This window comes from Seriola dumerili, unplaced genomic scaffold (genome assembly GCF_002260705.1).
Source record: "Seriola dumerili isolate Sdu_G_001 unplaced genomic scaffold, Sdu_1.0 BDQW01000017.1, whole genome shotgun sequence".
Taxonomy (NCBI): domain Eukaryota; kingdom Metazoa; phylum Chordata; class Actinopteri; order Carangiformes; family Carangidae; genus Seriola; species Seriola dumerili.
This window is the reverse complement of record NW_019174272.1, coordinates 10,392,475-10,417,638: the sequence shown is the minus strand read 5'-3', so window position 1 is coordinate 10,417,638 and position 25,164 is coordinate 10,392,475. Positions and strand designations below refer to the sequence as shown.

Here is a 25,164-nt window from a genome sequence, read left to right as displayed (position 1 = left end):
ACTTTTTTCAAGCTACTTGCCCAGCACTGTTTCATATCACAATAAGTCTCTGACCTTTGCTGAGAAAGAAAACAACCAGCTTCACTCTGTATGAGTCCCAGTGACACAGTGAAACAGGCTCCCTTTGTAAAGGTAAGGTCAAATGGAGGTAGGAGGCTGGCAGTGCTACATCACCTGATGTAACCTGACACAGGAAGGTCTACTACTGTTTACTCAATATAATGACCACTCATAGACTCACTGTGAATTTATATACACTCTATATAAAGAGACAGGGAGGGAAAGAAATATCAGGCATATTGAAAACAAAAGCTACTGCAGTTTTTTTTCTTTCACATAAGAGTTGATGTTGGGTGACAGTGGCTTCTCTTTATATTTTAAAGTCTTTGTTCTTTTACAAAACAACTCTTAGTTGACTCCATTCTCTACTTGAGGCGGCTTCGTGACAAAATATATCCCACAAGACGCTCCCGGGCTTGAATTAAGGCCTTGATATTAAAGGTATAGGTCAGAAAATCAAGCTGAAAACATCTTCAAAGAACGGTATTTCTTATCAAGGAAATAACTCTATTCAAAGTGCGTGTGTGTGTGTGTGTGTGTGTGTGTGTGTGTGTGTGTGTGTGTGTGTGTGTGTGTGTGTGTGTGTGTGTGGTTGCGGCGCAATATCAAGCAGGGGACTTCAAGGAAAAATGGAGACCTTTAAAAGTCAGTTGCTGCTGTCGCTATTTCTCTGATGCAGACTTTTATCTTGTATTCATTGAATCTGTAAACAGCATTCTCTACTCCTGCCACAAGTGTTTCTCTGATCTAGACTGAGATTGGGCTGCGTTTTGCTGCCGTCTCCCGCAACAAAGAGCAATACAGTACATGTGCCCTGGCACTGAAATAACAACTGAATAAACACACAATATGTCTTTCCTCTGCTCTAACTTAACTGTCTTTGCCCTTCTCTCCCTTTTCCCCCATTGGCCTCATCAGGCCTGCGTTCCACACGAAGCCAGACTTCAGTTGGGATTTTAATTGGCCCTCCACAATCAACAGCAGAGCTCCTCAAGGATATGTTCGCTCCTCAGCCAGGCTACACTCAAGGACCAGAGCTGGGTTTTGAAGTGGCCTCACGCAGAGTTTTGGAAACCTCTCTGAGAGCACATACTTTGAAAAATAGATAAGAGCCACAGGGTATAGGGTTTTATTTATCTTATATCCATGTGCTGTTGCACCATATCCATCTATGGCAAAGAAAATTACTTTTTGGGTTGTGTGCATTGCTTCATGCATACATGACGTGGCTCTGTGTGTATACTTAGAAGGCTGGTCCAGTGATACTGGTATAAGTATGATGGAGGATTGATCTCCAGGGAGTGATCTTTGAAGGGAGAAAGATAATTCTAGAAGTAATGTGTGGAGATGCACATGTCTGGTCTTAGTGGGAGACTCACCTGGGGCCTCGATAAGCTGTTTGTAGATTCCAAGGAACGCAGACTCTGCCTCCTTACTGCGCTTGTTCAGAGCAACCACCTGCAGAGGAGGAGACGCCATTAAGGTAAACATGGACTGATATAATGCTGGCATTTATCATAACTCACAACGCACGGCATATTTTACATTTCAGGTGTTCAATTGATGCTTTTACACAAAGTAAAAAAATGCTTAAAATCTTAAATAGCTAACACTGAATCAATAGAAACAAGAGCAAAAGGTCAAGCTCACAGCATTCTGCCAATAAGTGAGACACCCCGGCATGCCTTGGCACTATATCTTGTATGTACAACAGAAAAATACAGTGCAGTGTGTAGATCAACCAATTCCGAGGCTGTGTTTTTCTACACAAGCACTCGACGACTGCAAAAACGAGGCGTAAACTGTGGCGATATCCTTCCTGTTTAACCGCCAAGCTGCTGCATGTTGCGAAGTGACATTTGGCCTGTTAAATGTAGGTGCCGGCGTGCGTGGGGAGGCTCGCCAGTGACAGTGGCCTCCATCACCAGCAGCACTCGGCACCTGCTATCCTCAGCTCAGTGGGTGATGCAAACCAATTAACGATTCATTAGGAGGGACAAAGAAAGCGAATTAGCCACCACCTGGCCCCATGGAGAGGGCACCTGCACTAGTGGGTATGTGGGTTATCCTGCTCCCAGCTCCTGCTAAGACCTCGGGCCTGTTTGTAAGTCAGAGGACGCGCCGTGGCTGCTTCTCGACGTCTTCTGCTTCTGCAACACTAAATCAGATCAGGCTCGTCCAAATGACCCCCCAGTCCAAGAGCAGACGGAATTCAAATTATTGTCATCTATTGTCTATGTCATTACTGTCACTGTTGATTACAGCCTCTGTCGGACCGGCTCGATGGACTCCACAACCGAGGGTCGAGTGCATGCTATGGCTGAGCCGAGCTCTTCCTCATCGGCATGACTGCACTTGAAAAACATTCATTTCGCAAAAGGCTGAAAAACACTTATGTGAATGGTGGTGGATGTGGAGGTGGTGTGTTGGGGCTGTTTAGTGGGGTTATAAATAAGGTGTGTGGAAAACAGCGAGGGACAGAGAGCCTTTGATTTACTGGAAATGGCTGGCGTCTTCCCCGGGGAGGCATAACGACAGCATCATGTTTAAAGAAATATCATAAAGATCAAGCAAATCCCCCCATCACTCCCACTTGGAGGAGCTCAGAGGAGTTCATGGAAAATGGAAAAGGCTGGAGCCCAATCAATACAGATGCAATAGTCTGCAGCTCTCAGCCAGCTCCCTGCTTCACTATGCTGTTGTTTCACTCAGCTATACCCCAATTTAACCCCCCCACTCCCACTCCCACCAGCCTCCATCCACCCACCTCCCCCCCATCCCTTCCAGGACATGACGTTAATATACCCATGTTGGTTCACAAACAGTGAAAATGTGTGAAGCACAGCAGCCACATAAACACAGTTCACAGCTCTATGTGTGGGTTATGAGTGCATCAACAGCTAGTGTTGGTTCAGCCAAGGTTTGTTTCATGCACACTGATGAGAGGCTCTTTTTATGTGTGTTTCCTTTTTACTGTGAAGAGCAGCAATTTGGTGACCCGGGGCTCATTTTCAGCTAATAACAAACCTCCACTCTCCGACGTGAAAATGAGCAAACCTCCAACAGCACTTTGTGTCACCAAGACAAACTATTACCAACCCGAGTTTACACCTGAACCAACACAGCCGCTACAGCAGGGTGGCTGAACCCACCGCTAGTCATCAACTTTTTCGCTGGCAGTGTGGCTGGCCGGCCCGGCTTCCTCTGAAGCGTATACATCAAATGAGGTTCCCGACTGCATATGTTAAAAAAGGCTGAGATCCTGTGAAGGCAACAGCTAGGGCTCCATTTCCCAGAGACACACAGGGTCTCCTGGCCCTCCATCATCCTTTAACGAGAGAACACGAAGATTACCTCCACAATCACACCATTAACCTGCCTACAGACGCTAGCAGAGACATCAATCACACAGCTGCCTGATGCCTTCTCATGTTGGCGGCCGCTACGCGTATAGATACCCCCCCACAACACCACCACCACCACCACCACCACCACCACCATCCCACCCTTGCTATCGTCAAAGCACTCTGAGGTGTCGTGCATAATATGGGCTGATCAGGGAGTCATCTTCATCTCCATGCTAATCCACCTCCAGCCAAGCACATGGGATTTCAGAGGCAGAAGTCTCATACTAACAGATGCGAGCAGACTGGGCTGTTGAACAGAGCGGTACGGCTTGAGGACGGACTACAACTGGCAAATCTCTCCTCCTCTTTTGGCTGCGAGATATGGCTCTGGCCCTGGCTTTGGCTCACAGCGCATTCTTTGTTTTCACCCGTTTTGTGATAAAGGATATGGCTACCGAGGGAATGGGCTTGGCCGCAGGTTGATTTTACAAGCAGGAGTAAAGCCTGGGGCAGAGTAGCAAGAGAGAGACAAAGGAAACCTGTTAGCGCTCCTCCATAACTCTTCACGCCGCAACAGAGTGGGCAGAGCACAGCCTCTGGGACAAGACTGCTGGGAAATACTTACTGATAAGCCTTTGAGAATACTTACAGTACACGCTAGTGAGTTTCTGTGTGTGCATCCGAGTGTGTGTGTGTGTGTGTGTGTGTGTGTGTGTGTGTGTGTGTGTGTGTGTGAGAGAGAACAAGCTAGCGTGTGTTGAAGAAAGAGAAATAAGTGAAGGAACAAATCCAGAATGTAATCGGGGAAGAAGAGTGAAGGGCTTCTGAGTGACATACAGCGAGAGACAGGGAGACAACAGAAAAGAGAGGTTCCCATAAAGAGCGCAATTAGCAATTATGCAGTCATCAATTACAATTATCACAACTGGTGATTATGCAATTATCACTCTAAATCATCGTTTTCCCCCTCTGCCTTACCAGTTTGCCACCCCCTGTGATTTGGTTGTTTGAGGATAGGTTGGGATGATGCAGGTGATTAGAGTGTGTGATGATGATGATGATGATGATGATGATGATGATGATGATGACGATGATGATGATGATGATGATGGGGGTGTTGGGCGGGTGTCAAGGCAGATCTTGCACTGTGTGTGTGAGCAAATAAGTGTGTGATGCTCGGAGCATGGCTGCATATGCATCTGTGCCTGGGTTTACACAGCATGTGATTTAATTCTCTTTTTTTAGCATGTGTAGGTCTGTATGCGTGCGTGTGTGTGTGTGTGTGTGTGTGTGTGTGTGTGTGTGTGTGTGTGTGTGTGTGTGTGTGTATACACAGTGTTCATGAATATACTGCCTCCATCTCAAGGTGAATGTGGTTGGTGCTGCAGGTGGTTTGGGGACAGCAAATGTATGGTTCCACAGTCCCTGAGGCCTCTAAATTACCTGTCATCTTCCCCATGATGCAAAGGTCAGTGCACAATCATAGGGAGTCCATCCTACTGTGGTGCTCAGTGAGCGCCAGTCCAGCCCACAGGCTGACAGGATGTCACAACAACCCTGGTCCCGCTCCTTGCTTATTAGAACAAAACAGTGGGAAGCCCACTACCACCACCACACCGCTTGTCACAACACCTTCCAGAGGAATCTGCTGGATCCTGACAAACGTTCAGTCCTTGGTGTTAATATAAACGTAGAGAAAACAAGGGAAAATACGGACAACGCTCTCGACTTTTATGGCTGTTAAGATGCTCTGAAATCTAGAGCCCGGCAGTGTTATTTTCAGTTCAATTTGTATTGGTAAAACATTTTCAGGATGAAATAATAACAACAAAAATATATCCATCATTCATGCAGTTCTGTTGCTGACTTCGGCTGTCCTTCCATTTTTAATGTTGCCATTTTGAGCTATGTCCAATGTCCATTTCTGCCCAGTGTTCTTTCTTCCAGAAAGAATATATGTGTGTGTGTGTGTGTGTGTGTGTGTGTGTGTGTGTGTGTGTGTGTGTGTGTGTGTGTGTGTGTGTGTGTGTATGTGTGTATGGACATATTACGCATGATTATATTCAGCTACCATAAAACATAATTTCCTCATGTTGGAGAAGGGGAAAGAGGGAATGTTTAACATTTTTGCTTAATACAACAAATAATTCACTATTTAAAATGCTGTAAAATTAATTGTCAGTCAATCGACTAATTGTCTCAGCAGTGATACAGACCCATACAGATGAATCTTTTTATACAACCATCAATAATATTTTGTTATGATAATGCAAAGATTAAGCTAAGCCAACAGTTTGGTAGTTTGAATTTTAGAGTTGGAATCTTAACTTTCAGAAAGTCCCTGCACTTCCTGTTTTTATTCAAAAACAAGAAAATATTGTTTGAAATTGAAATAATTTCTATTTTTTATTCTAATTTTTATTTTTATTCTTTTAGTGATTCCATATCGTCCATGTTGTCTTGTAATGCCTGCTGAGGAGCCCTTAAATAAAGGCCAGATTTTAAAACATAATTTGTTGTATTTTAACAGCTGACTGACCACAGGAACGCCGGCATCACTGATAGAGCACAACATGATTCAGCTGCTTCAACATGGTGTAAACAATCAAGGGAAGGAACCTGCATCACTACAGTTACCTGCTTTCAATTTCCTGCATGTGATCTTTTTTTTCACAAAAGCAAATACAAAGCCATAATATTCCCTTCAGAAGCAGGGAAAAGATCAGATTTGAGCCATGCCACACAGCACTTGTACAGCTGTCACTGCAGGCGTTTGTTTTGCGTTGAGTGCAGGTTCAAAGGAGAGGCGGGAGGAGAGAGATGAGTTGGTGTGGAGTGACTGATGAGTGTGTGGAGGAGAGGGGCAGAGGTAAACCCTACTGCAATACAGTCTGGATGCTTAGAGACCCGTGTACACCCACACACACACACCCACGTACGCACGCACGCGTGCACACACACACACACATACACACAAACTTGAACTTGGGTGGATGCAAACACACACGTCAAGTCGCAGTCACGCAGATGCACACTACACACAGACTGTGTTTCAGGGCAGATTTAATCATGGTGACATCCATCTCAGAGCGCTGGTAGCAGCATGGCGGTGGCTGTGGCCGTCTCTGGATGCCCGGCGAGATGAGCAGTCAGAGCACTGACACACATCTCGTCGCCACGTCAATTCCAATCAGCGGTGCCTGTCAGTCAACACGCCGCGCTCACAACCGACTGACGCCACTGCCACTCCGCCGGTGCAGAGCTGCCGTCTCAGCCAAATAAATGGCCAGAGCTGACCACACCAATACTCCTTTGTACTGCTCATCCCCTCCTGATGCAAACACGGCGCAGTGACAAATTCAGAGCGAAAACACAACTTAATTCATGGACTCCTTCTCCTCTTCTCTCAGGACAAGCTCACCTTTATTTCAAAGTTACACAGCAGAAAAAATTCTATAGAGGTTTTAAGACAGTTTTCAGGACCCTATTTATCCATAGAGAAGATAGGAGGGACTTTCATATTATTGCATTAGCGGTCAATAAATTAAATAGACCAGGAGTCTACAGTCTCACTGACTGCATTGAGAGGATATACTTAGGCCCAGCGGTGCCTCAAGCTAAATGCTAACATCAGCATAATAATATGCATTGTCACAATGCCAACATGCTATTATCTAGCAGGTATAATGTTGAGCATGTTCACAGTCTATCATTCATTCGTTCATCGTGTTCACATGCTAACAATCACTTAGCATAGATGAAAAGTCAGATGATCACCAGAGTCATTAAGGTTCATCCTCTGGGGACCATGAATGTTCGTAAAATGCTTGATCCATCTGATAGTTGCTTAGATATTTCAATCTGGATGTGGTGGACAGATCTTTGAACATTGCTTTGCCCAGAGCAATGACACCGGTGTGGCTAAAAAGGAGCATCAAGATATATGACGTAAGGTGTTGGAGAGGAGACACGACAATATGAGCAAGACTTCAGGTCAATGCTCCAGTGGAGGGTGCCGATAATGACCCGGGCTGAGAGGAGAGCAGATCTCTGCAGATCAAGGTGGGGCTGACGTAATCCCGACGGACGTGGCACACGGAGCAGCATGGGAGACAGAACATGGCACGACATTAAACCCAGATCAAAGGGCCTGCTGTCTCCACCGCACAGCAGGTGCCTTCTGGGTCCCCCCTCGCCATCAACAGGCGGCAGAACTGCCTTGTTACCCGCCCTCTCGACAAAACTCAAAAGCGCCAGCCTCGGCGCTAACACCTCAAAGTCACTGCAAAGTCAAAGTCAAGAGCCGGTGCGAGACAAACGGAGGGAAGAAAACAAATCTTTTGTGAATGTCTTTGTAGTTCAAAAGACAGGAGTTGTCATTTTCTTTGAGCTGGCGCTTTCAAATGTTTGATGCAGCGAACGACCTAAACCTTGAGGAAAGTGTGTCTGCTGAAAACGTATCTATCATGGCATGATGGGAGGGAGCGGGGGCGTGCTGAGGCTAAGATGAAGGCACCGGTTGATGTGCTGAAAGGGAGGGCTGTGAAAAGTAGTAATGAGTGTACCTGGACTAGATTTCAGTGCTGGGAGAACTGTTAAGAGGAGAGAAGAGAGGAGAAGTGTAGGTAAGGGCTAATTATAAAAATAAAGTGCCCCCATTATCCTGGCGCTGTACTGCCCTAGTGAACAAAGCTACAACAGATGGGGTGTCATGGGTAACTGTGCCAATGCGAGCCAAAGCCCTGGAGTGGATGGACCCTGGCAGGCCGCTGGTGGAGCCGCCCTGGCATGGGGGAGGCACAGCTGCATATCTCGCCCTCAGACACATGTTGACAGTGTTTCTCTAGCCCTGCCTACACTAGTCAAGGTGAGACAGCATGACACGAGGGGAGAGAGAAGGAGAGAGAGCGCCCCACTATGATGGATAGTGCTCTCCATCCACCTCTCCTCTCTCTCCCTCTTAGAAGGCTGGTGACTTTCCAGTGAGGCAATTATCATTGCGGAATGCATAATAGCCTAATTAATTACAGGTGTCAGCGCTGCCTTTGTTTCAGCATGGAGGAACATCATGCCAAAACTGCATCCGCTAAAAAGAACAGCGCTGATGAACGAGCCTTGAACATCGGCTAGAAGAGCGCAGCTGATGGAGGAGTGAAACGCCGCGGAGACGACTTGAAGTCTGCCAAACAATCCTGCGTCTGTTGCTAACACAAGATGGATTGGGAACACATGGTGCAGAAATTAGGTCCATTATTTGCCTGATAAATCTGCTGTTGTCAGTCGTAGTGCTTGGAGGAAGATCTCAGGTAGGCCCTGCATAGAACGGCTCCGTGGGTAATTTGGTTCTGAGTAGAGAGAGACCAACGCGGCGGCGTCGGTGGCAGCGCTATCAAACAATGGAAACAACCTCCTTACCCAGCATTGCTGACAAACACAGCATATCATTTGTCCTGTCAGATTTGCCGATTTCATTCATTGTAGTGAGAAAGCCGGGAAGCAGACGATTGCCAGGGAGGGAGAAAAAAAGACCTAACTGGACCTGTGAAGGAGAGAAGTGAATGATGGGGTGACTAGGGAGAAGAGACAGCCCAGAGATTCCTGTTATTCTCCTCCTCAGCTAAACACAAGCATACAATGGTGCAGAACTTAACAGAACGTCACATTTAGTATGTGTGTGTGTGTACTGTACAGCATGTGTGTCTTTCTATGGGGGGTCGTGGCAGTAGGCTGATAATCCCTCCACGCCCCCAGGCAGTGGGGGCTCATTGTAGAGTACATTGAGTCTAATAGGAGCGGGCGCTGCAGTTGTATGCAGCTCTCCCTGCTCCCACTGTGAGAAGAGTTTTACATAATTAATGACTGTTGATGTTTCCCAGGTAGTCGCCCGGCAAATTCACTCCAGACTCGGCTGCCACCGTCGTCGGTTCCACAGAGAATGAGCGACACCAGAACAGACAGCTTACATTACAGGCATAAATAAGGCAATTTTGTACAGTGTCTTCAGACATTACTGTGAGGGGGGTTCAGGGCCAATGATTCGACTTGCTTCAGAGAAATGCTCAGAAAGAGCTTTTCTATGTCATGGAGTCTTCAGAGAATTTGCGCTTGATGCAAGTAAAACTGCTTCCTTTAGTGTTTTTATAATTCTGTATGCTGTTAGAGACGCGCACATAGAAGCGCCGCGCCTTCTCAAGATAACAGCTGACGGCTCCAGACGGATGATCATCCGCATCTGCATGAATCAGTCTAATCTGAATGTCGATCTAAATACGTGGGAGCCCGGTGGTCTGGGTTTGTATGTTCCAGACCACTGGCACCGGTGACGCCTTGTGGCCCTGTACATATTGCTGCAAGGCAGTCCACATTTATACTGGAGCATGTTAAATTAAACATTTAAACACGACACCAAGGGAAGGCTATTTTTTACTGCTCTCGGCCCACTACTCATTATTAATTTGTAATAACCTTTAAGGCTTTTTGATGTCATACATATTTTACGGAGAGATATCACTCTCAGCCAGACTGGAGAGGGCCTGTCGATGACAGATCACCAGAGTGCCACAGAAATGTGCCTTCATCTGCTATAATTAGGACCAGGTGAGGGTTAAGAGTGATCTCTGGACTGTGCGTATGCATTCGTCTGTGCATGAACTCACACACTAATGCATCAGCGTGACAACACATCAACACCTAGAGATTAAAAAGTGGAGTTGCCAAAAAGAGAGGGGGAAGAATAGATTGGAGGGGTTGGAAGGATTTCTCCAAAATCATTTTTGCACAAAAAAAAAAAAAAACTGTGCATAATGTCTTTCTGACAGCGACCTGACCATCATTTTAAAACCTTTTAGGTATTTATGAATGCCCAGCGTAAAGGAGTCCATTTCTGCTGCATAAATCAGCTGAGTGGCTGAACAGTGGAGGGAAGGGGACGCATTAACACCCCCGCTCTTTGTCTCCTTCATATTCCTCTGTTAGAGGGCTGGCCGAGGCCCATCTTGCTCCCGCTCTGCTGGGAGGCCCTCCATGCCCGTTGGATGCCAGCCTAAAGCTCATGTACACTGGTGCCAACACGCCACTAAAAGCTGTAAAACACATGAGCTCTGTTTGGTTAATGTACACTGATTGACCTCTGCTGCCAGCCATTTGATGTCATGATTGTAATGACCAGCTTTCTTGCCTGATCACTCATATACAATGTGACAGGCGCGAGGTGGCATTTCAATCTGAGTGAATGAGGGCTAATCAGAAGAGACGCCTACAGCCGCAAGAGCTGATGTCCTAGTAAATATAAAATGATAGCATTCAAAATGTATTGGTAAATATTTATTAAAGGGCCAGTTCACCAAAATAGAAAGAAAAAAAACATTTTCTCTTGATGGTATGGTATAGAAATGCAGTTTGTTTTTTGTTGTTTTTTTTTTTTTTAAATCATGATTTCTGCTTCCCTCCCAATAAAATGGAAGGTGAATGGAATTTCAGTTGTGGTGCAGTATTGAACACTTATAATTATATTTTAAAATCCTGTGGCTGTGCTGTGGTTCCCAGCCTGCTCTGCTTGTGAAGCCCTAATAAAACCCTTAATCAATTTATTAGAATCTGTTAGAAACTGACTTTCCTTTCTTAGACTTGAATATGTGTTAGAGGGGTGGAAATACACAGCTTCAAAAGAAAGAGGCAAATATTAGAGAAAGAGATTTCATTTTTTCTCATCTCCTACTCCAGTAAGCATCTCTTGACCCCTTAGATTCATCTTGCAACCCCTTGCAGGGGTCTGAACCTTCAGGTTGGAAACCACTGAGCTACAGGACACACTGTCAACAGTTTTCATAGTGGCTTTTTCCAGTGGACAGTCTGTGGATTATCCTCAATAACAGGGACAGTGTTTTCTAGAAACACACGCTGCTTCTGATTATTTTTTAATGCACTGGGCTGGAGGCAGAAATATCAGAGACATACATCTGAAAATCTTCATGTTTAAACACCTCCACTCTCATCTGGGTGAACTAACCCTTTAAAGAATTGCGCCACAATAACCGTTCTTTTTGTTACATCATTGTAAAGCAGACGTTCAGGAGCGCTGAATCAATCTTAAGCAGCTTCAGAAACAACTCTTCAGCAAGCTTTATATATAGGACCTGACTTTAGTGGTTATCTATTGGATGCTGAGCGTTACATAACCCTCCATATGCTCAGAGTGTAGGACAATTCCGTACGGGTTATAAATAAAGAAACCTGACGCACGGCTGCAGCCACTGTGATTTGGGCAAGTTCTCACATGGGATGTCATAGTTCTGCAGTGCTAGCCCCACTGCTATTTCAGGCTCTGCCTCATTAGAACATCCGCCGTGAGTGAACAAAAAAAAAAAAAAAAAAAAAAAAAAAAAAAAACAGACTGTACAAAAGACATTTCATTAGGGAAGAGAGAGCATGAAGCCACGGTGCGTTCAGGGCTAAAGCGTTTGCTACATTAAGAGTAGATGCATTGTGAAGGCGCACATGCTCGTACACAAACAGTGAGGTGTGATAGCTAGGTATGCTACAGTGCTGAGATCTGTGTCACATGGTCCCACTAGGAGGAAGTCTGCAGGCCCTCGATGACAGGGGCACAAACACGCAACCTGCCACAATGGCTGCAATTACCCCACATCCACTGCCTGCAACAGGGGAGAGTATGTGTGTGTGTGTGTGTGTGTGTGTGTGTGTGTGTGTGTGTGTGTGTGTGTGAGAAAGAGGGGAAGTGAGGGATGAGACATGAGATTAAGCATGTAAGTGTGAGTTCTTGCATGAGGGAGGAGAGGGAGAGAAAAAAAAAACACACATTATTGCGTGACTGCCTGTACCTGCCTCTCTGATTGTGTGTGTGTGTGTGTGTGTGTGTGTGTGTATGTCAGGTCAGGCGTGGTTGTGTGTGCCTGTAGAGGCCCTCTCACACCACAGCGTCTGGCTAATTTAGTTAGGGAATAGCTGGCTGTCCTTCAGGTGAATGGACAGAGATTGGTCTCAATATGAGATGTAATAAAACAAGCCCATCACTGGATCTCACCGCACCTTCGGCTGTCCTTCACATGTCTCGCCAGAAGAGAGAGACACACACACACACACACACACACACACACACACACACACACACACACACACACACACACACACACACACACACACACACACACAGGAAGCCTTCAAGATTTTCTATTTTGAAGAAAACCTTCTGCTTTGTTTTACACTGTGTTTATTTATTTATACTGTATATATCACCATTTACAATATCTAGAATAATAAGAGTTAACTACACAATTGTGTGAATTTAACATAAACCCCACACTGATACAATATTAACATCTTAATAAAATCTAAAGCACAATGTACGTCTCAGCTGTCCCAAAGTCCCCAATCCTTTTCTAACTTGTCAGCGACTGTTATCTACATCTGCTTCTTTGTAATGGATTTACATTACTTCATATAATCAGTGCACTTGATGATCTTAATATCTGTCTGTAAAAGGAAGTTTAAAAACCTGCTGATTATCTTATGATTAATTATAATAATCTTGCTACAGTAACCACCATTAGTAGAAGTCCTGTGATACTTTACTAACACAACAGTTTCAAAATACTCCATTACAAGTCAAATGAGTACTAGCAGCTAAATCTACTTAAAGCATCAATATCAATTTAAGTACTAGTTATGCAGAAACGAATGTGACTGTGAGTGATGCATTATTGTATATGACACTGTTAAGTTGTTAAGTTGTTACTGCTGACGCATGAATGTGTCAGCAGTATTTTACTGCTGTAGCTCGTCGACGTGGAGCTCGTTTTAAGGATTTTATTTATAGTTATGTAGTCTACAGGTTCCCAACCTAAGGGTCGGCCCCCTTCATAGGGCCACAAGACAAATCTGGTGGGTTGTGAGAAGTCCTTTGTTTTTCTTTTGTTCTTCTGAACAATTTGTAACAAGCCAAAGAGGCTGAAAACTACTGATTTAATTTCCACCAGTATATATATTCATAAGCTGGTTATTTAATGTAAAATCTTACAAAATCTTAAACATGAAATGGAACTACTAACTCTTGACGTGAAATAAATGTAATGGAGTAAAAGGTACAATATTTCCCACTGAAATGTAGTAGAATGAATGAGTAGAAGTGTAAAGTGGCATAAATTAGAAATACTAAAGTACTTCAAATCTGTACTTGAATACACTAATTGAGTAAACGTACTGTAAAGGTACCGCTGCTGCAAAACCCTGCATGTGTTCGTTTCACCCAGGGAATTGGTGAACCTCCATATGTCCTACTGACAGAGTAACAGTGGCTCTCTGTGAGACCGCAGTGTGGTGGAGCTCGTTCCACCTGTCCTCCCGTTTGGCCACAGCCAGCTCTTGCTCTTTCCTGCCAGCTGCTAGCATCCAGGGCCTGGCGACCAGCAGCTTTTTCCCTTTGGCTGTCCCCTCAGCTCCACTCCAGGCTGGGCCCTTCACTCCAGAAGAAGAGCTGGAGCTTTCCCACTAAATCCACTGAGACCCAATTACAGAGACTGCAGGAGAAATCGCGACAAGATGCAAAGTTACTTTGCTTTAATTGAGGACGTGTTTAACACTCTCCTCAGGCCACCGCGGCCACTTTATGTCTCGGATGAAACAGAGAGCCCTGCAGTGGGACTTTAAAACATATATCTGTTTGTGACAAAGGCAAAGAACATTCGGATCTGTGGGGCTTAGACATTTAAGGGCAGTGGTGTGATTTAGGACGTTGAATTTCCTGTGTGAAATGAGAATAAAACAAGCAGATCTCATAGAAGTGCAAAAACACATTTGATTTGTGGTGAAGAAACAACACTTTAATGTGGGGTGTACATCAGTTGCTCCCCTCCCTGGTAAGAGAGTTTCTTCACTTGCAGCTGCTTGTTTTAATGCAGCCACATGTTAATTAGTATTGTAGTTAATCCCATATTAAAGAGACCCAAACTGTCAGGTCATATTATAAACAATCAGTCCTATGTTCGTGCATGTGACATTTGGAGCTGCTATCTCTTCTAGCAAAATGTTCCCTAGGTACTAATTGGCCTACTTTACGCTGTCTTTCTTTGAATTGCCAGTTTCTTTATCATTTAGGATATTAGCCTTGACAAGCATCATCCCATATAGCATAGGCCCACTAAAAGTGGTGAGGAAGGAGCTTTCAGCCGCTTTTTTTTTTTTTTTGCAGAGGGACAGCAAAAATGGAAATAAACGATTTACACTAGCATGTAATGCTGCAAGATCTACCTTCATGGGATATTAAATACAATTTGAAAGAAGAATAAAAGTTCAAACACTTAGCCAGCAGCAAAGTAAGTGTAACTTTTCTCTGCTTGCATTATTTAAGATAGGCTCCATCATTTTATCAATCTATCGATCTCTCACCAGAAAGATGAAAATGGAAAAATAATGAGGCCGATGAATACTGTGTAAAGAACATCAATGTGCAAAATTTAATTATCTGTGCTGGAAAGGAGAAGGAAAATGTGTCGGCTGTTTTCTAAAACAAAAAGAAAGTGAAAAAAGGAGCAGTTAATATTTTTCCCTCTCTGCATATTTTAATTACCAGATCAATCATAACTAGAGTGCAGTACTGCAGAGAAAAGAAAATTGCAAGTCTAAATGAAAAACAATAGATTTGCTTTAAAGTCTTCGCTCTTTTGAAGTCTAAATTAAAATTTCAGGTACCTTTACAAGAGCCTTCTTCAGAAAGTTATGATATTTAATTAGCGTGTTTAGATTTTGCTGAAATTAAACTTCACAGCCGAGCATCATGTGAAATGAAGACCGGTATTCCCAGGCTTCAGCAGGGGGGGAAACACCGCAGATGAAGAGTGGGAATTAAATCACTTCAGCACATGAGGTCTGTGTATCCTCTGACAAAAGCTCATGTTCTTCTGACTTGTGCTGCCACTGGCTTGATCTGAGGCTGGGTCTCGGTGTTCATTGGAGTGGAGAAACAACTTTGCTCTCTGACTGTGTCTGTGCAGCTCCGATTCTGCGCCTGAAATCAGAGAATTGCGCCGTAGAATTGGCGGAGCAGCTCTCCCCGTTCCGCCTGTTCCTCCTCACATGAGCTTTTCCTGGTTGTGCTAGCGCTGATGTTTATTTCTCCTGGCATGTCCTCGCCGGCGCTGAGCCACCGATTTCACACATTTTTATTGGCTAATTTGACTGTGCTCTTGCCAGCAGCTGAGAGTGAGCCAGGAGTCGGAGAATCACGGAGACAGTGCTACTGCTGCTGCTAGTGTTGCTGCTCTCTGACTTGAGGTGCCTGGAGGGAGCAGAGGAGGGGGAGGGAGGCTCTCACCTGTCTCATAACAAGTAGTTGACCATGTTAGACTGAGGCGAGCTAGGTCTTAGAAACTGCCTCTTAGATTAGTTACTGTGTGCGGCTGGTGAGTGTCTGTTTGGTGAGAGGTCAGGAGGGGAATGTGATTGCCTGTCTCTTAAGGTGACAGGGGTTTAGAGGAGCGGATGTACACCCAGTCAGACGCCCAATAGGAGCAGTGCAGCCGGCGCTATGCGTGCGTCCATCCTCAAACATGGCTAACATTTGCACAGCAGCGGCAGTCAGGCGTGACGTCTCCGGGCTCTGAGGTTTGTGCTGTCAGGACGGTAGAAATTAAACCTGGCACTGCAGAGCAGAATGTGCTGAAACTCATCAATTCCACATGGCTAGAGAGCCAAGTGCCTATTTATAACATCCCCCCTCTCTTCTTTACCTGGTGTGCATCCCTGGCTCTAAACACGCATCCATAATGATGAATACACCCAACTGGGACGCTCCGACAGGGCATCAGTCAGGACAGGAAAACAAACACGCCAACACACACACACACACACACACACACACACCATCAGGTCACGGCACAGCAGAGGAGGGATCAGACTGACACTGGGAAGGCTGATGGAAAGGTTGAGTCGTCTCAGCATAAAAACACCCAGTATAATCGCAACAGCCAAGGAAACAAAAAAAAAAAAGGGCAGTCGGATATATTAAACTTCTTCTGAAAAGGCCCAGGCTGGAGCTGAAAGATGATGCTCCACTGGTGAAACACCACCACCCAACTACTGGGTTTGTTTATGTAGTCATTTACTGAATTGATGAGATTGCATTTTAAAAGCTACAGTCTGAGCTACTGCGAAACAGACTGATGGCATTTTGCAGGAATTCTTGAGTTATACATTTGTCTTTGGGTAGAAAAATGTGTTCACTTTCATTATGTTTGCACAACACTGCAGACAAAAAAGACCTATATCTTGTGTTCAAATATGCTAGTCTATAGTTATTGTTATTTTGTTTCAGCTTTTCATTCGTATCCCCTCTTTACATTCCCATGTCAAGCTTTAAAGCAAGTCTGTTATTCTTCTTAGGAAAAAAAAAACACATTCCTCCTCTTACATATGAAGTAAACTACATAAGAATTAAAATGCATCTTTGCACAGTTCAGCATACTGAATGGCTTTACCGCCCAGTGCAGCCATATTTGCTATGACCAGTAGCTTGTGCTGGCTAGTGTTAGCTTATGTCATCAAACTTTGACATTATTGTCTGGAGTCACAGCATTTTTTTTTTTTTTTTTTGCTCAGGTGTTTCAACACCTGTGGATGCATCTTTGTCTTAATTTGCACTGCCTAGAGGAAATTTGCACCACCTCTAAAATTCACTTTGTGCTCAGTCTGCACCAACCTGACGCACCAGATGGTTTGCTACACGGCACCACCTGGGAAGGCTACGTGGAAACTGTTTGGAAAAAGGGGAGGCGCTTTCAAAAAGTACTTGTCAGGTGATTAGATGAACCATCTGTCTATCACCGTCTATCACGAGCTGTTGTGAACCAATCGCATTCTGCATCCTTCCCCCATTTTTACCGCCACTAGCGGAGCCAGTTGGTAGCCACTCGGAGGAAGAGCAAAAACATCTATTCCGTAAAGAAAAGCCTTCAGTGCTGTTCTCTGCTCTTCTTTCAATGAAGAAATACTCTACAGCTCTGATATAACCGATGCTATAGCAGCATCTATGCTAACCTCTTTAGGAGCCGCCATTGTTGTTAACAAACAGTCGCTTCTCACCGTGGCCACACTTCAGACACGCCTGTAGCTGCCAATAGCTCCTTCCTTATTCTGAGGCACTGTGGTTAGACCACAAGCAAATAGCATGGAGCCTGGCAATCTTTTAGCATTTATCATTACTGCTGTAATTGTCACTTGTGGCCACAGTGGCCAGTGTTCAGTAAATGTTACATAGGCACTTTAAAAGTATTTAGAACAAACATGGGTCAATAAACAGTTATTTCAATATAAAGAGGGAGATAATTGTAAATGGTTTGCTGAGTGGTTTTCTGATGTAAAATGAATCAAATCAAGTTAAATTGCAAAAGCAGAACTGCCTTCAAACTAAGACTAAGTAAAATAAAAAAAAACCTTGACTGGGCCATTTCTTCATTTATCAATGTATAAGCTTTGGCATTGGATGAGAATAAGTATAACAGGTAAGATGGACAGCCATACAATATTTGATCCAATATCCACATATAAGCTTGTTTGTCTTTGACTAGTCATAATCAATAAAAGTAAACTTTAAAGTAATAAAGACTGAAACAGTAAGTGAACAGAAGTGCATTAAGATTGGGTCAAAGCACCTTTTCTGCACTGATGTGCAGAACAGACGAGGACATTCATCCTCTGGGGATGCAGAGGACGTAAAAGACTCAAGGAAGGTATTATCTAATGTCCAATTACACCCCCCCCCCCCCCCCCCCCCACGTCCCTCCCCCTCTGCTCCGTCTCTCTGTGCTCTTCCTACCTTCCTGCCTCCCACCTTCGCTCCCTCTCCTTAGTATGAAGAGGACACAAGTGATAAACCAGGAGCAGAGAGCCGGTGGTTTACATGGCCCTGGAGCCCATTATGTTCCCCACAATAGGCTGGAGGCCTGGACGTGCTGTGAATAGGTAATGGCCTGGAGATCCTGGGCCCGGCCTGCTGCTCAATGAGCCCGAGACAGCCGAGCAGGAGACGGGCATTAGAGATACCTCGTCAGCCCAGTATGGAGCAGTCTAGTCGTAGCCAGGGGGGGCAGGGGAGGATGGAGGAGTGGGAGTGAGTGAGTGGAGTAGGAGGGTGTCATAAATGCCCCTTACATAAGGTAGGACATGAATAATAAGAAAAAGGGAATATTCAGAGCAACTGTGAGGCAGGGATCTGGTTTATTGGCACAGAAATATGGGCCTATAATATACAATATACATAGGAATCAATACTAGCTTGCTTTTAAAACTGTATTTAGTCTATGATCTGCTTTGTATCAGACTGTATGAAACTGTTGCTCGATTGTTCCGACCTCACCTTCCCAAGTTAGCCATCCACTCCAGCAATCTGTACCTAATAACCGCAAGGTTTAGCCCATGATGAAGATCTGTCTTCATTGAGCTGGAAAAGCTGTAGCGTCGCCAAGCATTTTTCCTAACGGCGCAGTCCCTCATCTATGAAAGTGCCATAGAGCCCCTCAGACAATTAGGCAGGGAAAAGCTTTATGACCGTTAGACTCACTCAGTGAGCGGCACTCTCACCGCCAGCACCGCCAGGAGCGCTGGCTCGTGCAGAAAGGTAATTACGGAGCCTCTCATAATGACACGGAGGAAGCTTGCGTCATAACACCCACAGCCTTTTATCATAGCGCTGTAATTAATTATCATCCTTTACTCTTTGATTCATTCCACTATTCATAACATATTCATACATTCAAGAGAAATTATCATTTCCTTCAGGAATTAATCAAAAGGAGGAAGAACTGGTCGTCTCTCGATGGATGATCAAAGACGGTGTTTGTCTACCTCGCTGCATGGCGTGCGAGCTCAGGGCAAGGCGCTGTGGGCAAGGTCTCTGACAGCACTGAAACGCTCTTCTCTCTCTGGTCAAAGCATCTGCAGGATGGGATTCAGGTTGAAAACACGGCTGCAGATGTTTCTGATAAATGACGAGTGAATGGATCTGACACTCCGAACAACTGTTACGGCTTCTGTCGCAGATTATCCCTTGTTTCTTCTGCCATTCCTAGACTTACCGTCTGACAAGGCAGATTATGAATAAACACGGCGGTTACATGATCGGTTCTGTACAACAGAGATGTACAAATCATAACAGTGCAACCTCAATGAATTTGCTTTTCTACCTTTCCTGAGCATCAAACCTCAGTTTAGCATAGGTGAGATATACAGTATAGCAGCCATTTTGAGATGTCTTTACTCAGTTTCACGGAGTTGAAAAGCTGCTGCATAGTCAAAATACCTCCCGTGCTCTCATAGAAAACAAGCAACAACAACAACAACAACATACATAAAAACACTGTCTTCCCCCACATCATCACTTCCAACCTCGGGGGAAGAAATGGCACAGTTAGACTCATAAACAGGTGTCCACCAGCCCCCAGTTCGTGGTGCTTTAATAGCTGTTTGATGTTTTTGATGTCTAGTCAGCTCGATCGTACCTTGCTGCTTGATAATGAGGGCCAATAATGATTCCTGAGCTTGAGGGGTTAATGGTATGTAACCGGCAGAGCTGCTAATTACACGTTACAAACTATTTATCAGAATCTCCATCTGCGCATTGTGCACGCTAAATTACTCCACGGATTATCATTGTAAAGCAAGTTTCAGTAATTAGGGACCCATACTGCTGTTTTCTTTCTCTGAGAGCATGAAACGACATCAAGAGGAGAGGGAAAAAATAGAATGACTGGTTAATTTGGGCCTGATATTCAGATTGCCTCTCCTGGAGAAAAAAAAAAAAACAAAGAGGCTACAAACATATAAGAAATCCGTAACTGTTCTTTTTTTCTTTTTTTTTTCCGCCTCACAAAGGTTCATCCTGATGGGAGTTTACACTCTAAAGTGAGAGGGAGGTGTAAATTGCATTGAGAAGCCTACGTAGTCTTGGTGAGACTTGGTGAAGAATGCTTTCTGTATGTTCAGATGGCAGCGGAGAGCTTGTGTGAAAGTTGTGTGAACAGCGTGGTCCAATGGGCCCGTCTCTCCAGCGATCGGTTATTTGAGAAATAACTGTCATATCCCTCAGCCCCAAAGGTGTGCCTGAGACCAGGGAGACATGTACCATCTCCTCTTCTACACCGTAAATTTTTATTAAAATTACCTTCATTATAAGACAGTGTTCATTATAAAACCAAAAACGCCGGTCTCCCAGGGCCCTGTGGATTAATAAGGACAGCGGTGTATTTTAAGCCGTAAACTCAGCTCCTCACTGTCCTTAATCTCCTTCCTACTTCACAAGGCCAAATTAACACCTCTCCTCAGCTCTGACGGGACCTCATTAGCAAACTTCCAGGGAAAGAAAGAGGAGAGCAGCACGAAAAAGAGGAGAAGAAGGAGGGAAGCGACCAATGACAGCCACCAGCTCTGGGATTAACCCTTTCTCCTCCTCCAGCTCCACAGAAAAACTAGGTCGGCAACGTGTTTCTAATCAGTCGCCTGGTTAGCGATAATTAGAAGGCGAGATTGGACGGGAGAAGAGAGAGAAAGTGGGTGGGGAACATTGAAATGAAAAAGAAAAGAAAGAGAACCTGTCATGTCGCAAACACTTCAAAGGAGCCGACTTCTCCTTTAGAAGTGGCATGATGAGGGTCCAAATACCATGAGGCACTCCTGTGGGCCTCCGAACTGGGAGAGAGGGGGGGGCAGGGGGGTTGGTGGAGGGAAGGACCCAGTTCTTTCTCACATATATGCATCCTCACACACACACATACATACACACACACACACACACACACACACACACGCACACACACCAGGACTTTTCTACCATTCACCACCTGTACAGTGCAGCTGCAGGGGAGCTTTAGTCTATCCCAAACCACACAGCCAAACAAGCACATCCAACTCCACCTTCTCCACACATTCTCCCCCTGCAGCAGCAGGTCCAGGTCCCACAGCTTACACTGAGGTCGTGCAGACTACCGCTGGGTAAAGTTCACAAGCCTCCGCAAGCTGTTTGACATTACCAATAAGGTCAAAGTGTATCAGAAAGCACCAGAGGATTATATTATTATGGTGTGCCGAGTTGTTCGCTGCACCTCGTGATCAAAAAATAGCCGGGGCTTCTTTTTCCACTGCTAGCTGGCGTACTTATCAATGTGCAGAACATGAGCCCGTGGAAGTTACACAAGAGAGACCAAGAGGTACCCAGAGAGGCCTGCAGCTAACAAGAAAAAAAAAAAATCATCGCTCATTATCAGCCATCTATTTTATCTACTATGAAACATCTCCAGACCCCCAGTTGTCAGACATCAATGGTGCTCAAATTAATCCTGTGGGTTTCTGTTTGCACAATAAAGATATGGAAGGGTGCTTCTGATATTTGTGCGACTTTACAGTTAGAGTAATTGAATTAGCACACAAATCAACCACGGAGTATTGCGTAGTGTAGTATTGAATGTGATGGCTCTTGCCAGGGAGCACAGTTGCTTGGGCATAGTCAATTATAAAGCATTAAAAAGAAGCTGCCAATAATCACTTCCAAGCGAACTGAACAATCCATGCTGAGTGTTCTCATGTTTACCAATGATAGGGCTTTCAGGTTCGCGCTGAGCAGGAGTTTAGAGGGGAGAGCGAGACTGGAAACATATTTGTGGTATCATTTCCATAAGCCTCTGCTTTGCGGACCATAACGCAGCTCACAAATGTGATTTATGACCTTGGTTTAATGGCTGGAGCAGAGTCTTGGTAGGTATCAGATGACTTTTTCAATATGGCGACGTCAGAGGGGGCACGGTGAATGCACCATCACAACAGGAAATGAGGGCTTGTCTCAGCCAAGAAAATATGAGAAGCCAGATATCTGATCATCTAATGGCAGATAGATGCTACTTCACTTTGACAGAAAAGGCATCAGTCAATAAGCAGCAGATGAGCAGTAACATGAAAAGTATGCCATGGATTCCTCCCTCTATCTATCAGATCGTTCGCTCCAGGAGCGATCTGCACTGGTCAATGTACGTAGAATATCTAGCAGGAGTGTCTCTTGTTTCAGTAAATTATAACGCGGAAATCATTATTACAAAAGCTACAGCTACTTAGCGATGTCCAGAGGTTCTGTGTTTTATTCTGTAGACACTGTAAATGTTTCGTATACCTGTAAAAGGCAAAAGCGTGGGACTCACCTGAGCTTGGAAACTCTTGAGAACAGGTGCCACCATCTCCCGGACTTCCTATGCACAGACAAAAAAAGCAAACTCTGTCTCAGCATTTTTCATTTTGCAGATGCCCCACCTGTTCACGAATCAGACTGGCCCCAGTGAGGCACAAACGGCTCCATAAGAAAGACGACTGAAAATCTTTAATGTTAATGGATTCTCTCCATAGCTCCTCTTACACTGCATGTGTGTGCGAGTGAGGTATGTTGTTATAGGGTGTGGGTATTAGTGGTTAAACCTAAAGGGTTTGAGTGGGCATGTTTGAAAAGTGGGGCTTTCCACTAGCTTGCGTTAGAGCTCAGAGATTCAGACTTGTGCGAGCTCCCACAGCCTCAGGTAAGGGGATTGTGCTGCCAGTGGTGACAGCCTGATCCTGTCTTAAACGCCTGTATTATACTGTCAAGATTACAGCACTACACTGCATACTCAGGCTGAGATAGGCAGGCAGCATAGCCACAGCAAATAGCCGGAGGGCTCATTTATTAAATATAAAAATATTCTCTTTGACTTTTGCCTAGATGTCAATGGATGATCATTTCAAAGAGGATGATAAAAAAAAGACTAATTCATATCTATATCATTCATAGATTTAGCTTCTGGTGTATTCAGTTCAATACCTTAATTGCCATTTTGCCTTACAAAAGTAAGGTAGAATGAGGTCTTGACACGTTCTAAACATAAAGCAGAAAAGAGTGAAAAACAACACAGTGATGCGCGGACTGCAAACATAAAGTTAAATTCTCAACGTGTTATTTCAAATGATGGTGTATATAAAAAAAAACTGACACATAAGATTATCACGGCTACACAGTTAGCATATTAATTTATCAATTGCATTTGTCTGGTAGAGAGACATGTTAACGGGAACAGTTCTAACTTAAGTTCAGTATAAACTTCAGTGCCGCCCGGGGAGGTGGAGTACATGTGGATAACGCTACGAGCAGCAGCATGTGCATGTCTACTTAGTTGTTTTTCATGTATTAGCTTAATCTGCCATTTATGTTGGATAAGACTATTGTACGCTTTTACACTATCACTGCTGACCAAGTGGAGGGGTGTGTGAAGTAGGTAAGATGGGAAGATTACAGGATACGTTCACATAGGGCTGAACAATTAATCGAAATATTATCGAAATCGCAATATGGCCAACTGCAATGTCCAAATTGCTGCAATTTTGGGATTTTTTTTTAGGCTAAAATGTGTCACAATGGACCATAAATGAAGCGCTGTGCTACAGATCATATTCTCCACACATAAAGGAATATGATTGTTTGGCGCCCAACAAAAATCGCATTTTATTTATTATCATTGATTGCAAAAATGACTATTCCAACTGAAATAGTGACTTTTATCACAATATCTGCCAAATAATCGCAATATGGTTTTTTTGTGCATATTTCCTCGTTCAGCCCTAGGTTCACGTTTCTTCAAGTCTGTTCTAATATTACATACACATGCCCATATGTACATTGAAAGAGTTACAGGTAGCTGTAATTCTCTCTCCTGTTCATACTGGCACATGTAAAGAGATCTCTTTCTGGAGATATTACAGGAGGCGATTGTGGGATGAAATCCTCGTTCTGTGCTAAATGTTATTTTAAAGTTAAGCTGAAGCTAACACGATGCTGCAGCTGTGTGAGTTAGAGGAATAAAGTCGGTGTGTTTCTTTTCTTAGCAGAGGCATAGTGACACAAAGAGGGAATTCTGTACAAAACAGACTGTAATTTTAGAAGATGTCCACTTAATTTATTTACCTCAAACTGCTGAAGCCTCATATTAGCTCTGGCTGAACTGTAGGATCTATGGACTGTGGATTTTGTCCCTCCTCTCTCACTGGACTCACTTTAGAAAGGGATCTCTTTGCGGCCAGGATACAAAAGGGAACAATTACAGAACACTCATTCAACGTACACGTGAGCTTGTGAGCCTTGTTTTGATCTAAAAAAATGCAAATCTATCTAAAAGTAGCACAGAAAGTGTGTTTCTTATAGTCACGTTGGGGGTGGGGGTGGGGGGGGGGCAGTCGAGTGCTGTTCCTTACAGGTTCGGAGAGACACCTGTTCCTGTTACATTACAGAAATTTGGAGAAACTCAATATCAGCTGCCAATTCTGACTGGTGCTTTAGCTTAAGAGTTGAAAGTAAGCAGCAAAGTTGTGCTTACCCTTTGTAAATTAGCCCCCTGGACTCTCATCCCACCCAGCCAGAGGCTAACGTTACTGCAAGGCCTCAGCATTTAAATATTAATTGAGAAACTGGAAGAGGACAAGGAAGGGATTGGGGGGGGGGGGGGGGATAACCCTGGCTGCTCACAAGTGTTGTATTGTGTTGCAATCTGTTAGTATATACTAATGCAGTTTTTTTACAAAAGAAATAAATAATTCCCTGCACAAAAGTATGTGCGGGGGCTCGAGCAGCGGCGGTGATGCAGACAGTCGGGTACCTGCTGAAGTGAAGATGAGGAAAACGACACGTGGAGTTATAAGAAAATGTGTGGGGGGTGGGGAGGTGGGAGGGGGGTGGGGTGCTAGA

At 44.4% G+C, this 25,164-nt stretch overlaps 1 protein-coding gene across 1 annotated transcript in view; it reads right to left on the bottom strand.

Moving 5' to 3' along the window:
* cux2 (cut like homeobox 2) overlaps window positions 1-25,164 on the bottom strand; it is an 84,598-nt gene that overhangs the window by 26,871 nt on the left and 32,563 nt on the right. The window contains exons 3-4 of the mRNA XM_022751343.1: window positions 22,601-22,648; window positions 1,440-1,518 (exon numbers count right to left, since the gene is read on the bottom strand). Of these exons, the coding sequence (XP_022607064.1) occupies window positions 1,440-1,518; window positions 22,601-22,648 (127 nt within the window). The remainder of the gene's footprint in view (window positions 1-1,439; window positions 1,519-22,600; window positions 22,649-25,164) is intronic.